We start from the raw sequence: 20,047 nt of genomic DNA, 5'->3' as shown, positions 1-20,047 counted from the left end.
TATCATTCAAGATCCCACAAGAAGTTAGCATTTATACTGCAGAGTTGCATGCAATTGAAATAGCCCTTGAGTTCATTATAAGTAGCGATTACCAAAGGTACATGATTTACTGTGATTCATTGAGCGTGTTACAGGCTCTAGTATCGATGAGGTACAACTCTCATCCGGTCCTGTACCGGATCCGGCAGATGCTTTGTTCTGCCTTTGAATCAGAATTTGACATTCGCTTCTGCTGGATCCCAAGCCACATTGGGATCTGGGGCTTGGGATCCCAATGTGGCTTGGGATCCAGCAGAAGCCACATTGGGATCTGGGGAAATGAATTAGCTGATACCGCTGCTAAATCAGCCATTTCCCTGGATAGTCATTGCCTGTTAGTACCCTATACAGACTACAGGCAAATAATACGATGTAAATTATACTCCCAATGGCAAGACTCTTGGCACGGACAGACCGCGAATAAACTACACCACATTAAGCCTGTAATCATGCAATGGCAGTCCAGTCTACGCAGGGTCCGAAGAGAGGAAGTTGTTCTTGCTCGGCTCCGCATAGGTCATAGCCATCTAACACACTCCTTTTTGCTGAGGGCTGATGGCCCACCTATGTGTGAGACTTGTAACGTTATTTTAACTGTTTCTCACGTTTTTATTGAATATCCTGTTTTTAGACAATCTTTTTCTGGGACTTTTAATAATCTGGCTGAACCCTTTACACTCAGTCAGATTTTAGGTGACAGAGACAACATGTCTGACGTTTTTAATTTTTTACACTTGATCAATTTATACACAAAGATTTAATGTCATATCTTATACTTTTCTATATAAACTTTAACGATAGTATTATTTTTATTTTTTTGACACGGCAGCCTGTTTTTAGACTGACCAATATTTTTGTATTAGTTTTATTTTTTGATTTGGCACATTATGGCCATAGCTGCCAATGCGCCATTAAAAACCAAACCTCCATGTACAGGGCGGACAATGCTAAATGACCTACTCAGTAGCAAACATTTTCCAATCATTTGTAAACTACAAATGACAGTATCAACACATACTGGACAAAGAAAACGTTGGAAGTTCACCAAAGAAGTTTGGAAAACTTTCTCCACTAGCATTGATATAAATGACAACTAGACCAGGGTTCAGCAACCTTTTTTAAACGAAGAGCCCTGAATGAAAAAAAACCCAAAGAATCCGAAGAGCCGCACCTCAGTTCAAGTTGGAATGAGGGGGGGGGGGGGGTCTTTTGGAATAGAAAAAAAAATTTTTTTTTGAAATATTATTTATTAATACTGAAAAAACGTAACAAACATGCAGTTAGGTACGAATTAATGTGATTTTTGCTGCTGAACTTCTTGAGCAAGTCTCTTAACATCAGGCGACTATGTGAAATTTTCATCTTTAAACATGCTGAGAGACTTGTATTGTTCAGACAGTTTCTTGATTTATTTTTAATATAGTTCATGTTCAAAAATATTTGCTTGTGGAAATGCATAGCTTGTCGTACATGTGGGCTAAAAGTTACATGTGAACTGCAGTTACATGTTCAAGGAGCAGCATTCGGTTCATGAGCCGCAGGTTTCCAACCCCTGATTTAGACTGATTCAATAGATAATGCCACTGAGCATAATACCAGGCAAATACTAACAGCAGTTGCCAAGACAATATTGCAATTGTTTAATCAATATTCAAAATTTAATCAATAACTAATCACTCATACTAACCATCAGTGGAATGATTCATGTAATAAGCAAAACAAGAAATGAATAAAGCGTGGAACATTTTTTGTAAGTATCCAACAACCCAACCAGGGGCAAAGGTTGATGACGTTGTAGAGCGAATATCATCTTTTAAGGCACAAAAGGTGATATAGTTGTACACGTTGGCACTAATAATATTAAGAGTAGGAGACCGGCAGAATTACTTAACAAGTACAGGTCACTGCTGAACAAAAGCCGTGAATTAGGGTTGAATTTGAAAGTGTCTGCAATTCTGCCCAGACACGATAGGAGGGAGTATATGATGAGAGCCTTGTCGATCAATTCGGCCCTGGAAAGATTGTGCAAGGCTCAAGGGGTAGAATTTTTTTCAGCCTGGACTGTACTTGTTAACAGGAGAGATTGCTTCTACAGGGATGGGATACACTTAAATAGAAAGGGTGCAAGAATATTTGCTGATGCTATCGAGGCAGTGTTAGGTGGGTTGGAAAACTGCTAGCTTGGGGGGAGACAAAGACCAATAGATTGACAGTAGCCACTGGCAGAGGTGAAAGAGATTCTTGCACTGCTTCTATTAGAATGAGCAGAAGCCTGAAAAACAAGATGCATGGTATTTCAGAGACTGCTGGGAGCCATTGCGGTACAAGTAAACACATGGGTTGTGTTAGGGTAGCTAAGAATAGAAACAGGTGCAGGTATACTTGCGTGTACACCAATGCTAGGAGTTTAGTAAATAAATTTGATGAATTTGAGGTATTGCTCAAAACATCAAAGGCAGATATTGTTGGGATATCAGAGACGTGGTGTCACACAGATATAAGGGATGCAGAACTGCAATTTGGGGAGTACGACATCTACAGAAAGGATAGACAGGATAGGAAGGGGGGAGGGGTTATGCTATTAGTTAAGAAACACATAAAAACCAAGGAAGTGAAGCCAGTCGACATTGCTGGACAGTGCAGTGTTGAGTCAGTTTGGTGTGACATAAGCATTGGGAGATCAAAATTGAGAGTAGGAGTGTGCTATAGGCCTAATGACTCTGATGAGTATAATAAGGAACTGTACAGGGAAATAGAGTGGGCCAGTAAATCAGAGAGTCTTATAATGGGAGATTTTAATTTCCCAGATATTGACTGGAATTTGGGGGCTGGTTACTCACACACTAGCAGGGCTTTTGTGGATTTATTGGATGATTGTTTTCTACATCAGCATGTTCGGGAGGCAACTAGAGGGAGTAATACTCTTGATTTGATTATCAGCAGTGATTCTTCATGCATTAAGAATCTGCAGATAAATGAACCACTAGGTGGCAGTGATCACAGTGTGCTGAAGTGGGATTTACTGAAAGAGGTAACTACCATTAGGGGTAAAGGGAAGGGTTATTGCTTCCGTAAAGGCGACTACGATGGACTGAGACAGTATTTAAATTCTATACAGTGGGACCAACTGATGATGTTACCAACAGCAAATTCAAAATGGGAAGCATTCAAAGAACTTATCTTGGAAGCTACTAGGCTTTACATACCAACTAAGAAATATTGTTCAAGGTTTAGGCCAAAATGGATATCAGATGAACTAATGAGGCATATGGCAGAGAAGAAAAATGCATGGGATACTTACAAATTAACACATGACACAGAAGCCTCTGATAGATACAAGTTGATATGCAACCAAGTTACAAAGGAGGTTAGGCAGGCGAAGGCAGATTACGAGAAATCCTTGGCAAGGGATGCAAAGAAAAACAGCAAAGAGTTCTTTACTTATGTAAACTCTAGAAGGAAGGGGATGAATCAGATTGGTCCACTTGATATTGATGGGTCAAGTGTTGATGATCCTGCTCAGGTAGCTAACAAACTAAATGAATATTTTGCATCGACATTCACATATGAGGAGTTATTCAGCAAGGGGAATGCCAAAGGTGTATTCAACTCTAGCAGTAAGCTACAGAATCTTGAAATAACTGGGAGTAAAGTGGAGGAGAAACTGTTGAAGATAAACACAAGAAAGGCACCCGGGGTGGATGGGATCTATCCAGTTATATTAAAGGAGGCAGCAAAGGAAGTAAGCAAACCCTTAGCCATAATTACGAGAGCTTCCTTGGACTCAGGGGAGGTACCCATAGACTGGAAATGTGCAAATGTTACTCCAATTCACAAAGGAGGATCAAAGGCTGACACAAGTAATTATAGACATGTGAGCTTAACTTCTGTTCCAGGAAAATTAATGGAGGCACTGGTTAAGGAAGCACTGCAGGATCATTTAGACAAGACTTCAGTTATAGCTCAGACACAGCATGGTTTTGTTAAGGGGAAGTCTTGCCTGACCAACTTGATTGGATACTATGATGCAGTCACAAAAGAACTGGATGCAGGGAATAACTTTGATATTATATACTTGGATCTTAGAAAGGCTTTTGATACTGTTGCACATGGAAGACTGCTACACAAATTGGAGCAGTGTGACATTGGAGGCAAATTGCTGCCATGGATAAAGGGGTGGTTGAGGGGGAGAAGACAGAGAGTGGTAATAAATGGACACTGCTCATCGTGGACTAATGTTATTAGTGGAGTCCCTCAGGGCTCAGTGTTGGGTCCATTATTGTTTTCTGTATTTATAAATGATATTAATGATGGTATGTCAAGCTTAATGTCCAAGTTTGCAGACGATACAAAGGTTGGCAGGGTTGTCAAGGACACTACCGACACTATGCTGCTGCAACAGGATCTGGAAAGGTTGAGCAGATGGGCTGAGAGGTGGCAAATGAAGTTTAACATTGACAAATGTAAAGTACTACACATGGGAAACAGAAACCCCTGAGCAACGTATCAACTCTGGTACTACACTGACAGTGGTAGAGAATGAAAGGGGCTTGGGGGTGGTTGTGCAGGCAGATATGATGTTCTCTGAGCAGTGCAGACAGGCTGCAAGAGTAGCTCATGGAGTATTGTCAATGATATACAGGAATTTTTCCAGCAGGGATAAGGAGGTGATTATTCCATTGTATAAGGCAATGGTCAGGCCACACCTAGAGTACTGTATACAGGTCTGGAGGCCTCATTTCAAGAAGGGTGTAGAGCTGCTGGAACAAGTACAGAGAAGAGCAACAAGATCAGTGAATGGAACAAAGGATTACACTTATGAAGAAATGTTTAAGTTTTGCAAATTACAGTGTCTGGAGACTAGGCACTGGCGAGGTGATCTGATAGAGGTGTATAAAGCCTTGAATGGTTTGAGCATGCTCAATGCCGATGGGTTTCTTCCTCTTGCTCAGAATACCTGAGAGGGCATAAATTCAGATTGAAGAAAGACAGATGTAGGACAGATGTGCGAAAATTTGCTTTTAGCCAGCGGGTAGTTGGTTGGTGGAACAGACTTCCATTCCCTGTTGTGGAAGTTGATAGCCTAAATAAATTTAAGGCTCAGCTTCAGCTGGACAGGTATTTCGAACGACCAGAGGAGTGAAATGGAAGTGTTTGTTTTTTTTTTTTTTTTTTTTTTGGCTGATGCTGCATAAGCTTGCTGTCTTGCATCATATGCCTCTACTAATGCTAAATCCAAAGTAATGCATATGGGTAGCAGTAGCCCCAGAGTAACATACCAACTGAGCGGGACTACACTCATGGTAATGAATGATGAAAAAGACCTTGGGATAATCAACTGGGGCAGTTGATCCCTCTGTATAGAATTTAAATACTGTCTCAGACCACTGTAGTCACCTTTACAAAAGCAAAAACCCTTCTGTTTACCCTTGATGGTACTTACCTCTTTGAGTAAATCCCACTTCAGCAGACTGTGATCACTACCACTTAGTGGTTCCTTTTTCTGCAGATTCGTAATGCATGAAGAATTACTACTGATAATCAGATCAAGAATATTACTCCCTCTGGTTTCCTCCTGAACATGCTGCTGTAGAAAACAGTCATCCAATAAATCCACAAAAGCCTTGCTAGTGTGTAAGTGACCGACCAACAAATTCGCGTCAATCTCTGGGAAATTAAAATCTCCCATTATAAGACACTCTGACTTACTGGCCCACTCTATTTCTCTGCACATCTCTTATTTTTACTTTCCCAGTGTGTCATACCAAACAGACTCAACGTTGTATTGTCCACCAACATCAATTGGATGCATTTCCTTAGATTTTGTGTTTGTTAACTAACAGCATAACCCCCTCCTCTTTTCCTGTCCTGTCTATCTTTTCTGTACACATTGTCCTCCCCAAATTCCAATTCTGCACTGCTTATGTCTGTTTGACGTCATGTCTCTGATATCCCAACAATATCTGCCTTTGATGTTTTTTGACTAGCACTTCAAGCTCATCAAATTTATTAACTATACTCCTAGCATTGGTGTATATGCAAGTATACATGCACCTGATTCTACTTTTAGTTACCCTAACACAGCCAATGTATTTAGTTGTTTCACAATGACTCCCAGTAGTCCTGGAAATCCCCATTCCCAGGCTGCTGCTCAATTGCATTTCAATAGAAGCATTGCAAGAATCACTTTCACCTATGCCAGCGGCTACTGTTAATTTATTAGTCCGTATAGCCCCCCCAGCTATCAGTTTTCCGACCCACCTAACTCTGCCTCGATAGCATCAGCAAATATTTTTCACCCTTTCTATTTAAATGTATCCCATCCCTGTAGAAGCAGTCTCCTGTTAACAAGCACAGATCAGGCTGAGAAAAATTCTACGTCTTCAGCCTTGCACAATCTCTCCAGGGCTGAATTGATCAACAAGGCTCTCGTCATATACTCCCTCCTATCGTGTGTGGGCAGAATTGCAGACACTTTCAAATTCAATCCTAACTCAGCTTTTTTTCAACATTGATCTGTACTTGTTAAGTAATTCCGCTGGTCTGCTACTCTTAATATCATTACTGCCAACTTGTACAAAAATATACCCTTTGTGCCCTTAAAAGATATCTGCTCTACGTCATCAACCTTTGCCCCTGGCAGACATACCCTGGTCCTGCTCCAGCTATCATACAGATGATCTGGCTGTTTAATGCATTCACAAAACTTAGCAATTGTTAAGAGACTTCAGACTGCAATTAACAAAATAACATTTTGGATGAAATGTAATGGGCATCATCTCTCAGATAAAAAAATTGACAGTAATTCATTTTTGAAAAAAATGCAGAATATTTCGCTAACCCAAACTCAGGTCGAATGCCCAAGTCATTGCAGTCACCTGTACTATCCACTTGTTAGAATTAATTCTAGATAACACACTTTAGAAAACTTAAGTGTGTTATCTACACATGTTACATATTTATGAGCTGTTTGTATTAAAAAATTAGTCTTAGAAGTCTCTCTGCAATGTCATGGCGTGTGGATCGGTATACCCTCTTACATTTATATTGTGCCTTAATCTGATCTTGCAGAGTTGATGGTTTCCCAATTATAACTTCACCAGGAAAAGCAGTCTTATGTTCAGAACTTCATCATTTCAAATTCAACAGTTCAAAGCCTATATACAGAAGCTGATCAACCCCACACTTTGCCTTAGGAAGAAAAAACTACTTGTGAACTATGTGACAAAAATCATTTGTCTCTCTTCCCATCCAGTTCGAAAATATTTCTTAAAACCACAGTTTGTGCTTTACTAAAACAGCAAATCTAATAAAAACACTTTAGCTGCAATTTGACTACAAAAAATAATGGAAATCTGGAACATAATACCTATAAAATATATACCAAGAAAGATGAGCCTATTCTACCTTGGAACTCAAGAACACCCACATGTAATGATGATTTTCAGCAATGGGGCAGTGACTTCTTATATACTCTCAGCATCTGGCAGCTGCATGCAGTCCATTCCTTGGACAGTTCTCAGAAAGTTTAGATATACACTGTTGGATCGAAAATGCAAACTGCCCTGGGAGCTTCAGCAATATCTCAGTCATCATATGTTGCTATCTCCATTCCAGTAAAATGCAGTGTTTATACTGTAGAATTATATGCTATTCAGCTAGCATTGGAACATGTCAACAATTTATCCATCCTACAGACGTTAATATATTAAGTGCAGCGTCTACCTTCCAAAATTATACATCTTCACATGATACCCTGCAGCATATGATTCCATTCGAGGCAGTTAAGTACCACAACAGTCTGTCACTTTTTGTTTGATCCCTAGATATGCTGGCATTCCATATAATGAATTCGTTATGATGTGCTGAAAAACTCAATGAACTCAACAGCAGCAGTGTTTTTAGTACCATATACAGACTATAAATTGATAATACAAAGAATTTTGAGAGAAAAATCCAGCAAACACAAACTAATAATTTTACCAGATAAAGGAGAGAGAGAGAACTTTATCTTTCCAGCTTCAGATTAAATCGATATGAAGTAGTTTTATCCAGGGTGCATTGGTCATATGCATTAGACCCACCTGTTTCTCTTAAAAGGTGATAATTCACACCAATGTCAATTTTTTTGTAGGCAACTTATCATATTCTTGTTGACTGCAATCACCACACTATAACATCAGAACTATAATGCTCAAACATTATAACGTCCGAAGAGTGGATTTTCAGTTTTCACCCAAATCACAATAGTCACTGATTCTAACACACATAATAGGAAATAATGCAAATCTAGATGAATTTTCGAGGTATCTAAAATGAATCCAGTTTTATAACTGACTTTAATATAAGTTAACTGTGAAAGTAAACGGCCCTCTTTCTTTTAAAGTTGATCTCCCATTATCTTGAAAATTAGTCCTGTTTAGAAAAGAGTTAACTGATTCCTTCAGTGAAAGTCTTAACATGAATTGTTTCATTTCAGTGTTATTTTTGGATATGTAAATGGCTTATGATCTGATAGGTACACCTCAATTAGTTCAAAAATTAAATAAGTATGTAATAAGAGGCAATATCCTCGGTTTATAAGAATGCTATATAAATAGGTGTAGGGTGAGAGTCAACACACACACACACACACACACACTTGTGTGTGTTTTGGTCTGTCCATCTATCTAAATGTAACAGAGGACTCCCAGTGGATAGATTGTGAAATTTTGTACTTTATCGGTCTGGCCAAATGAAATTTCATTAAAATTGGACAAATAGAAACCTGGCAATTATTATTTATTTTCTTTTTCATACAATTTATATGGGAAAAATAAATTCATAGATTAAATGTAGTTTTTAATGCAGTATTATTAAACTAAATGGCTAAGTTTACAGAACATGAACCTATAGATTTTTATTAAGTGTTTGATAAAGTTATAATCTTAGTAATTCATTGATAAGGAGTAACTATATTTACTTTTAAGAAATAAAAGAAAAAAAAAAGGGTTAATTTAAAGAAAAAATAGAATAATATATAATATATTCTTAATGGTATATTTCAGCTGTGAACAGAAACTTTATTAAGTTATATGCTATATATTATAAGTAAAATGCAGATGATTCCTACTTGGTATTCCTTCAAGGTTGGATACATGACAATTATCTTGTCAAGTATACCTAAATCTAAATTAATGCATTATAAAACCAGTGCACCAATCTATTCAATTTATTCCTCTGATCATTCTACATAAACATGATTGCTCACATTCAAAAAATTTTATTTCATGCAGCTGTCATAATGCCTGTTCTGATGATCAAGACCTTGGAATATGGTTAGACTTATCATTAAATATACATTGGTGTTCGAAGAAAGTGCATCACCTTGGAATTTCAAATTTCTAACCCTTTTTTTGTGATGGCATGATACATTGACTAGCATCACAAATAGAAATATAAAGAAATGATATTTATTAATAGTTAAGGCAAAGCTAAGTAATATTTGACAGGTGCTCTCAAAATATTCCAAAACGAGCATTTGTGACCTTTATACAACAGTTTTGGTAAACACGACAATTATGGCTGAAACGTTATCAGAAACCCTCAATCTGCTTCAGTTTATCATTTTAAATGGAAAACAAAATGAAATTTTCACCAGGTGCAAACTAATATTTAGTTGAACTGCCTCTGGCCCTGATGACAGCAGCACACCGTCAAGCCATTGACAAGATCAATTTCTGAAGATAATCAACTGATAGTTCTTGGTTCCAAACAAGAATTATGGCTTCCTGAAGTTCACGAAGGGTCTGGTTTCTTTCTGGAATCTGCAGATTCCACATGATGCCAACAGTTCTCTATAGGATTCAGGTCCGGGCTGTTTCCTGGCGAGCTAACAGTTGTAATGGACTGTTCTTCCAACCATTTTTTCACCTGTAACAAATGTAAACACTATTGTCGAACCTCTAATGCAGAAATGAAGCTAAAGTAACTACAGAAGTGCCTACTTACACTTTTCACCTGATGACAAGAAGCAGAGTTGTCCTGAAAGATGCAGTTACTTGCAGGTTGAAATGGTCTCTAATGGTTGGCAGCAGTTTTCCTTCCAATTTAGGCAGGTATCCATTGACATTTATGAAACTTTTTATAAACTGCAGGTGACCTGCGAAACGAAATGCACCCACATATCATTTGGCTGGTAGGGAATTTCACTGTAGACACATTACAGTCTGGATGGTATTCTTCACCACATCTATGGCAAATCGTTTGTCTTTCATCAGAGCCGCAGGTTGAATTTCTTCTCATCCGAGAAAGTAACTGACTTCCACTGCTCGGGGATCCATTTGACATGCTCCTTACACCAAATTAATCGGGCCTTTTTCATTTTTTGTGTGAGAAGGGGCTTCTTAGGACAATGGGCTACAAGTCCATTTTTTTAAGAGGAATATTCTGATTGTTACTGCACTTGCTACCACTCCTGTATGTTCTTCCCATTCTCTTTTCAGCTCAGACAGAGAAGCTTTACAGTTTTTAAGGCATAAGCACTTCAAAACATGGTCCTGTTTTGGTTTAGAGACTCGATTGTTCAGTTCCTTTTCCTATCAGCAGAACCAGTATTCTTGAGTTCAGAAAGAAATCTACTCACTGTTGACTGATTACAAGACACTCTATAAGCAATATGATGGGAAGAACATCCTTCTTCACATTAAGCAACAATAGCACTCTTTCTTCGTGCTGTCAACTGCATGTAACTCACCATCCTGACACAAGCAAGGAATGACTGCAACTCTTGCAGAGCGTGCTTGTATAGCTGAAAGTAATAGCTGATGCAATGTTACGTCATCACTTACACATGTCAGTCTTATCTGATGAAATCTGTAAAAAATATTGCCATATACTTACGTTATTTGGATGACAATTACAATTTTAGCCAGATGAAGTCAGTTGAGGGACGCCTGTCGGGATCTACCCCTCCTGCCAAGGAAGGAGAGAGAGAGAGAGAGAGAGAGAGAGAGAGAGAGAGAGAGAGAGAGAGAGAGAGAGAGAGAGATGGATGAAGTCAGGATAGAGGGAAGGTGATAAAAAGTGTTGAGAAATAGTGGGAACCATGTGGAGTGGTTCCCTCAGGCAAGTAAGAAATCAGCAGCTAGTAAAGTTGATAACAGGAGTTATCAAGCAAGTTGATAAAAAGAGGAATGAGCATTACATCTATTTTGATATTTTTCTTGTCAACAAAGAAATTTATTTATTTATTGGAAGATGATGATATACGTTAAAAAAACGTGTAATACTGTTCTCATGTAATATTGGCAAATATATGATGTGATGATGGTTGTGAACAAACATGATCTTGAAGACACTGTTGCACACCTAGTAGTAGTAGTAATAGTAGTAATGGCAAAGTATACATGAAAGCAAGATTACATAGCACCAGCCAAAAAAAAATACACACAGTTAACCCATCTGCACCCTCCAAGAATTTGTCTAGTTCCTCCTTGAATTTATTCAACCCATCCACTTCCACAACAACAGATGGAAGCCTGTTCCAACAATCAACCACATGCAGGCTGAAGACAAACTTCCACACATCTGTCCTGGCCATTATTACTCAACTTTAATTTGTGTTCCCTCATGTATGTAGTCTCTACAAGTGGAACAATGCCATTAACATTCAGCTTACTCAATCCATCCAATGCTTTAAACACCTCAATCAGACCTTCCCTCAGGTGCTTAGTCTCAAGACGCTGCAATTTGCATAACTGAAGCCTTTCTAGGTAAGAGCACTCTTTTGTTCCCTTCACTGATCTGCACTTGTTTCAGCAAATCTACATCCTTTTAAAGTGAGGCTACCAAACCTGTATGCAGTACCCAAGGTGCAACTTAACTATGGTCTTATACAAAGGGATAATCACCTCATCATCCCTGCTAGAAAAACGCCTGTATATCATTGACAAGACACCGTGAGCTACTCTTGCAGGCCATCTGCACTGCTCAGAAAACTTCATATCTGACTGCACAATTACCCCAAGGACTTTTTCATTCTCCATTACCTTGAGCGTAGTACCATACAGTTGATAAGTTACTCTGGGGTTACTGCTACTCATATGCATTTCCTTGCATTTGTCAATATTAAAATTAAACTGCCATTTCTGAGCCCATCGATCCAGTTTTCATATATCTTTTACCGATTAGACCTAAGCCTGATATATCTTTATCAGTGTCATTGATAAATATTGAAAACAACAATGGGCCTAGCACTGAATCTGGGAACACACCACCAATAACATTAATTCACAATATCCTGAAAGAGGCCTCTGAGGTCGGGAAAACTCATGTCTAAAAAATATATAAATTCATACACCGACCATTGAATAAAATTTAATATGACTACAATCTTTACACAAAAATATTTACAATAAACTATTTCGGAATGCTAAAAACTGTAATAAAAGATCATTTACAATAAAATTTGCTAAAATATAAACCATTAAAAGCGCTAAAAACCTGAAGCTTTCGGGAGCGTCAGCTCCCTTCTTCAACAGTGACATGACTTCCTGCAACATCTCCTTAAGTAGCAGGCTCACGGTACCTCCACACGTGGTATTTCTCCACATGGTTCAATCGGCACATGGTCAGAACTGGAAGCGGAAATGTCTCGGGAACGTGGCAAAGAAAATCGTTCATCCGACCTTAATATAATTGTTTCAAAGATAGGATTAATACGTATACCTCTATCTCTATTCATGGTATTCCTACTTGATGAACTAATCCGTAAACCCTCGAGCCATTTACGCTCCCAGTATCCATGTGCACGATCCAAAATAATAGCGTCCTCCGGGGAGATTTGATGCTGCTTCTCCCAAAAATGTTCGGCCACAGCAGACTTGTTGTATTCAGCGGTTCTTATGGCATTTAAATGTTCCCCCAGACGATCCCTGAGCCGTCGTTTTGTTTCCCCCACATAACACTCCCCACAATCCGGGCATTCTATTCTATAAACCACTCCACTACAAAGAAAAAGAAATTAATCGTGTCACGGCAGAACTTAGAAAGTGCAGATACCCCCAGAGGATCCTGGATAGATATAGTAGAGGAGTGTCCGAACGTAGGGAGTCATTCGTTCCGGTAGCCACCGCATACATCCCCTACTATCCGGGCCTTACTGAACATCTGGCAAGAATTTTACGGGGTTATGGGACACGCTGTGTACAGCTTCCTGGGCGGAGGCTGTGCACAGCTGTGTCTCAGGTCAAAGACCGCATACCAAAAGATCTTAGTAGTGGAGTGGTTTATAGAATAGAATGCCCGGATTGTGGGGAGTGTTATGTGGGGGAAACAAAACGACGACTCAGGGATCGTCTGGGGGAACATTTAAATGCCATAAGAACCGCTGAATACAACAAGTCTGCTGTGGCCGAACATTTTTGGGAGAAGCAGCATCAAATCTCCCCGGAGGACGCTACTATTTTGGATCGTGCACATGGATACTGGGAGCGTAAATGGCTCGAGGGTTTACGGATTAGTTCATCAAGTAGGAATACCATGAATAGAGATAGAGGTATACGTATTAATCCTATCTTTGAAACAATTATATTAAGGTCGGATGAACGATTTTCTTTGCCACGTTCCCGAGACATTTCCGCTTCCAGTTCTGACCATGTGCCGATTGAACCACGTGGAGAAATACCACGTGTGGAGGTACCGTGAGCCTGCTACTTAAGGAGATGTTGCAGGAAGTCATGTCACTGTTGAAGAAGGGAGCTGACGCTCCCGAAAGCTTCAGGTTTTTAGCGCTTTTAATGGTTTATATTTTAGCAAATTTTATTGTAAATGATCTTTTATTACAGTTTTTAGCATTCTGCAATAGTTTATTGTAAATATTTTTGTGTAAAGATTGCAGTCATATTAAATTTTAAATTTTATTCAATGGTCGGTGTATGAATTTATATATTTTTTTAAACATTAATTCACCAAGAGCAGTGAAGGAGATGAAGGGTAGGCATTGATGACTATCCTCTGTTTCCTTCCACTTAATCATTCCTTTATCCATTACAGTATCTTGCCCTTAATGCCACATTGCTCCAGTTTGTACAGCAGTCTTTTATGTGCAACAGTATCAAAAGCTCTCCTGAAATCTAAGTATATGATTTAAAAATTATTTTTTGCATCCATTTCCTTGGTCACTGCATATTAGTTAAACAAGACTACCACTTGAAAAATCTGTGTTGTTATTGCAGTATAATTGCATGCTTCTTCAGAATGTCCTGCATTACTTCTGTAACCAGAATCCTTTATTTTCCCTGGAATACAAGTTAAGCTAACAGGGCTGTAATTTCTCATTTCACATTTTGATCGTCCTTTATGAATTGGTGATACCTTTACACATGTCCAGTCCAAGGATGATTTACGCATGTCCAGTCCAAGGATGATTTATGCATGTCCAGTCCAAAATTTACACATGTCCAGTCCACTGAATCGAAGGATGCTCTCATAATTATGACTAAGGGTTTGCGCTTAACTCCTTTGCTGCCTCCCTTAATATAATTGGATAGATTCTATCCACCTTAGGTGCCTTTTTTGCTTCCATCTACAGTGATTTCTTCTCCACCTTCCTCTCAGTTTTCCCAAAGTCATTTAGCTCAACATTAGAGTTTGATTAACCTCTGGCATTGCCTTTCCTATAGAATGTTTCATGTGAATGTAAATACTAAATACCTATTCAGTTTGTCCACAACCTGAGCAGGGTCAACAGTTAACTCATAGACATCAATTGGCCCAATGTGATTCAACGTCTTCTTTCTACTGTTAATATAATCATAGAAGTTGTTACTGTTTTTCTTTGCATTGTTTGCCAGAGACTTCTCATAATCTGCCTTAGCTTGCCTAACCTCCTTTGTGACTTGATTATAGACTAATTTATATCTATCACAGGCTTCTGTATCCTTTGATTTATATGCATCCCATGCACTTTTCTTCTCTGATACTTGTCTAAGTAATTCATCTCACATTCATTTAGGTATTTACCCTTGAACAGTATTTCTTTGTGGATATGAAAGGCCTAGAAGCTTCTTTGATTCCTTCCTTGAATACTTCCCATTTAGAATTTGCTGTTGGTAACATGATCAGTTGGTCCCACTGCACAGAATTGAAAAACTGTTTGAGGCCAATATATCCACCCTTATGAAAGAAAAATCCTTTTCCTTTAGCTTTGACAATTATGTCTTTAAATAAATTTGGCATTAGTACACTGTCGCAATCCAGTGGGTCTTTTACCTGCCGAATCATAATGTGTTTAGAATCACTGCTGATAACCAGATCTGGTGTATTGCTTCCTCTTGTTGCCTTACTAACTTGCTTCTGTAGAAAACAGTCATCCAAAAAATCCACAAAAGTCTTGCTAGCATGTGAGTGGTCAACCCACAAATTCCAGTCAACATCTGGAAATTTAAAATCCTCCATTATGTGAGACATTCTGATTTGCTGCCCTCTGTTTCTCTATAGCTGTTTGGTATACTCATCACAGTAATTAGGCCTATAACACACTCCTCTGCTCAAGTTTGTTTTCCCAGTGCTTATATCACATCAAACTGACTGAACTTTCACTGTCACCCATGTCAACTGGTGCACTTCCTTAGATTTAATATTCTTCTTAATGAAGAGCATAACCCCTACACCTCTCCTTTCCTGTCTGCCATTTTATGTATACATTCTACGCCCCATATTCAAATTCAGCTTCACTTAAGTCTGAGTGACACCATGTTTCTGCTGTTCCTACGATGTCTGCAATTGATGACCTAATCACTACTTCAAATTCTTCAAATTTATTTGCAGTGCTCCTAACGTTAGTGTACATGCACCTTTTCTTACCTTTGGTTACTCTAACACAGCCCATGTATTTATTTGTTCCATGATGACCCAAGCAGGGGCTGAAGTCCTGCAAGAAGTTCCAGATAACTTTCTTCCCAGACTTTTGCATGTACCTATAGTAGCAGTGCAAGAATCACATTGACCTTTGCCTGTGGCTCTAGTTAAGCTATTAGTCTGTGTTTACCCCCAAGCTAGCAGTTTACCAATCTTCATAGGTAAATATTCACTGCCTTCATAGCATTGGTAAATATTCTTGGAACCTTGGATTTACTAAGCTCAGTACTGATGACATCCTTTCTCTTGTTCACACATGAAAAAGAATCACCAAGAAGGAGCACACATAAAAGGCACAAATTCTGATTGAGACATAAATTTGTCTTCAGCCAGCAGGTAGTTGATCATTTGAATAAACTTCCATCTGATGTTGAAGTGGATAGTTTGAATAAATTCAACAAAAACTAGATATACTATTAGTGGGATGTACAGATGATATGGGAAGTGGTTTATTTTAGGCTGATTATGTATAAGCTTGCATTTTTTCATCATTTACCACTACTAATAGTAACAGCAGTGTAAGCTTGATTCCTTGCATCATTTAACTGCTATTGATTTTTCTAAATAGTACACTGTAAGCTTATTCTTGTATATTTAGCAGGTCTTAATATTGTTTATCATATTTGTTATGTGTGGAATTTTATAAAAGATGTCCCAAACCATAATGTTCTAAAGAAATATTCCTCTTTGACAGCAGAAAAATGTCACATCAGTTATAAATAATAAATGGTTTTTTAAAATTATTCAGTTATTGCCTTTACACTTATTAGGTAATATAAAAATATTTTGCAGGTTTACATTGCAGTTCCAGTATCGATGATATCCAAGTGAATCAAGAATGTGAATTGCATCTTTTTTCAATTGGTTTTGAGGCACATTTGATTGAAGTTTGGATCAATGCTTGCCTTAAAACTTTTATATTTAGGTAATATATCTGTTAATTTAATTTGTAAACAAAATTAAAGACCTGAATAATTAAGTTGTTGATTTCATTATTGCTGTCTCTTTGTTTTGTTTGAATGCCTGATGGCTTTTCCCAATTTCATTTTCATTTATAAATCTTAATTTTTAAGATTTATGTTATATACTCATGTTGTTAGTTATGTTTATTTTGTAATGAAGTTCAGTGCATTTCTTATATGTAGATAAAGTATATGAATGGTATGCGAGATAGCTGACTGATTGAACTGAGTGTTAATATTATTTTGATTGTTTATGCTTCTAGGTTTGTACACAACCCCAGGGGCTCATCTGGTGAGTATGGGCTAATGCTCCAAATAACAAACAAACAAACATATCTCTCTCTCTCTCTCTCTCTCTCTCTCTCTTTCTCTTTCTCTCAGGGTAACTTGGGAAATTTGTTTTGGCTGATGCAACATAAGCCTCTGGCTTCCTTGCACCATATAGCTAATAATAATAATAATACAGTGAAACTTCTCCTAACGGACACCTCTCTTTAACGGACATCTCTCTGCAACGGACATTTTCAAATTCCCCAACTCTCCTCTATTAGTTTAACGTGTTTTCAGTTTCTGTCTAGCAGACATTCTCTGTAACGGACGCGGACAGGTAATCTGCACTGTTTCATTTAGATTAGCACTTAATTTGATCTCCTCATAACGGACAGCGGGCGAGCTCACGGCCCTTTTTCTAGGAACTTTTCTTCCACGTATTGCCTCAATCTATTTTCTATTTCCGATTCTCTGAATTATATCAAGGTTTACGTCGCGGTTCTAAACCCTTTTTCAAGAATTTTAAGGCACGTGTAAAACTTCTGATGAATTCTGTGTGCGCGGGGGGGTGGGGGGGTGGATTTGGTCAGCCTTTCGTCTTTTGAGTTTGAGTTTTCAGTTTTGTTCAGTGTCATATGAAGTGCACAATGTCTTCTCGTAAACATTTACCTTTAAAAGATAAAGTCGAACTCATTAATGCGTATGATCGGCAAAACAAATAGTGTTCGCAATCTCGCTGTAAAATTCAAAATCGGGAAGACGAAGGTAAGCGACATCCTAAAGAAAAAAAAAATGAACTGCTTAAACAATTTTGGCAACATGGAAATGATCAGGTTCAAAAATCATTCCTGAAAACTGTTGGACTTCAAATTGACAATGTTACGTATGAGTGGTTTTGTCGCGCACGTGCTAAAAAAAAATTCCCATTAATGGGCCTATTATTAGGGAAAAGGCTTTGGAGATTGCGAAATCTATGGGAGTAAATGAGTTCAAAGCTTCTGTGGGATGGCTAGACAAGTTCAAAACTCGGCATAAAATTTCTTGGAAAACTGTAAGTGGTGAAGGTGGATCTGTTGATATTGGGGTTGTAACAGAGTGGACCGTCAAATTGGAAGATTTATGTCGTGATTTTGAAGCTTAGGATATTTACAACTGTGACGAAACAGGGTTGTTTTTTAAAGCTCTTCCTGAAAAAACAATGAGTCTAAAACACGAAAAGTGCCAGGGTGGAAAAATTTCTAAGAACGCTTGACTGTACTATTGTGTACAAATATGCTGGGAAACTTTGAACAACCTCTTGTTATAAGAAAACCACAAAATCCTCGTTGTTTCAAGGGCATAAAGTTGAATCTTTTGAATGTTGACTTGAAGTCTAATAAAAAAGCGTGGATGACACGAGATATCACGAACGACTTTAACCAAAACATGATTCGTCAAAACAGAAAAATTATTCTTTTCATGGATAATGCTGCATCTCACCCGCAGATTGAATTGTCCAACATTCAAATCGTTTTTCTGCCACCAAAAACGTCTGCAGAGTGTCAGCCCTTGGATCACGGGATAATAAAAAATTTTAAACTTCACTACAGAAAACGTGTTTTAAGACATCTCATTGCAAACATGAACGATGATGTAACGTGCGAGTGACCTTGCAAAGAAAATCAGCATCCTAGATGCGATTCAGTGGATTTCCTCTTCAGTAAATGCAATTAGAAAACAAACTGTCGTGAACTGTTTTGTAAAGTCTGGCTTCTCAAACGGAAAAATTGAAGTTGTGAACAGCAATGTGGAGCGCGAAGAAGAACAAGAACTTCAACATCTATTGATAATGTACGATACTTAAGCTACAAGTGATCCTGGCTACAAAGATATAGACTCGAACCTCACTACAGAAAATGGTTCTCTAGATATCAACGACATGATCATCGATATTTTTCAAGAAGTTCCTCATGAGGATGAAGAAATGGAAGGAGGTCATTCTCTCAAACAACATATTAATGACGAACCACCGATGAAAATAGAAAAGTGCTCATACAAATCAATCATTTAAAAATATTTTTAGCCACTGAAGAAGAGACTGAAGGACTTTCGATGGTTTCTTCACTCCAAACAAACGTTGAAAACAAAATTATCAGCCAGAAGAAGGTGCAGAAGATAATAAGTGATTACTGTATGTATTTTTCTTAAGATAAAGTCATAATATGCATAGTACAATTATATGTATATTATTTACAAAAATATTGTGCAAAATCTGTATATAATTTAATTTAATTTTACATTAAACGCTTAACGATTTTTCTTTATTTCTTGTGTATGTAATTGTACATTATTTACAAAAATATTGTTCAAAATCTGTATATATTTAATTTAATTTTACATTAAACGTTTAATGATTTTTCTTTCTTTCTTTTTTTTTTTTCTCCCTCAGACTTCTTGTTAGCGGACACCTCTCTAATGGACACATTCTCGTTCCCCATGGGTGTCCGTTAAAGGGAAGTTTCACTGTATATTGATTTATAAATATTTAATATATATATTTTTTGTTGCTGCCTTCTTATCTGACTTCGTAGGAACTGTGTGTAGTGCATCTATAATTCTTTCTTTCTTCATTTAATTTTAATTTTATTACTTAATTTTTTTATTTTTAAGTTATTTTCTGATGACTTTTTTTTAAGTTTAAAATTATAAAAATCATCATTAAAGTCAGAATAATATACAGTAAGACCCCTGTATCTGCGGGGGATATGTTGGCTGAAACCGCGGATATAACTGAACACCTGCTGACCCCACATATAACGTGATTTTCTTGTACATACATAATAAAATTTAATTGATAAATTAAACACACAGTAAGACATTATCAACATTATATACTG

General features: G+C 37.8%; 1 protein-coding gene across 1 annotated transcript in view; it reads left to right on the top strand.

Annotated features, from left to right (window-relative positions):
• The window catches only part of LOC150084631 (lysosomal-trafficking regulator-like), a 686,318-nt gene that overhangs the window by 249,026 nt on the left and 417,245 nt on the right, over window positions 1–20,047 (top strand). The window contains exon 14 of the mRNA XM_090376308.1: window positions 16,732–16,864. Within this exon, the coding sequence (XP_090232434.1) occupies window positions 16,732–16,864 (133 nt within the window). The remainder of the gene's footprint in view (window positions 1–16,731; window positions 16,865–20,047) is intronic.

Source organism: Mastigoproctus giganteus, chromosome 6 (genome assembly GCF_048544385.1).
Source record: "Mastigoproctus giganteus isolate SK-2022 chromosome 6, ASM4854438v1, whole genome shotgun sequence".
Classification (NCBI taxonomy): Eukaryota; Metazoa; Arthropoda; class Arachnida; order Uropygi; family Thelyphonidae; genus Mastigoproctus; species Mastigoproctus giganteus.
This window is presented reverse-complemented; position numbering and strand designations above follow the sequence as displayed.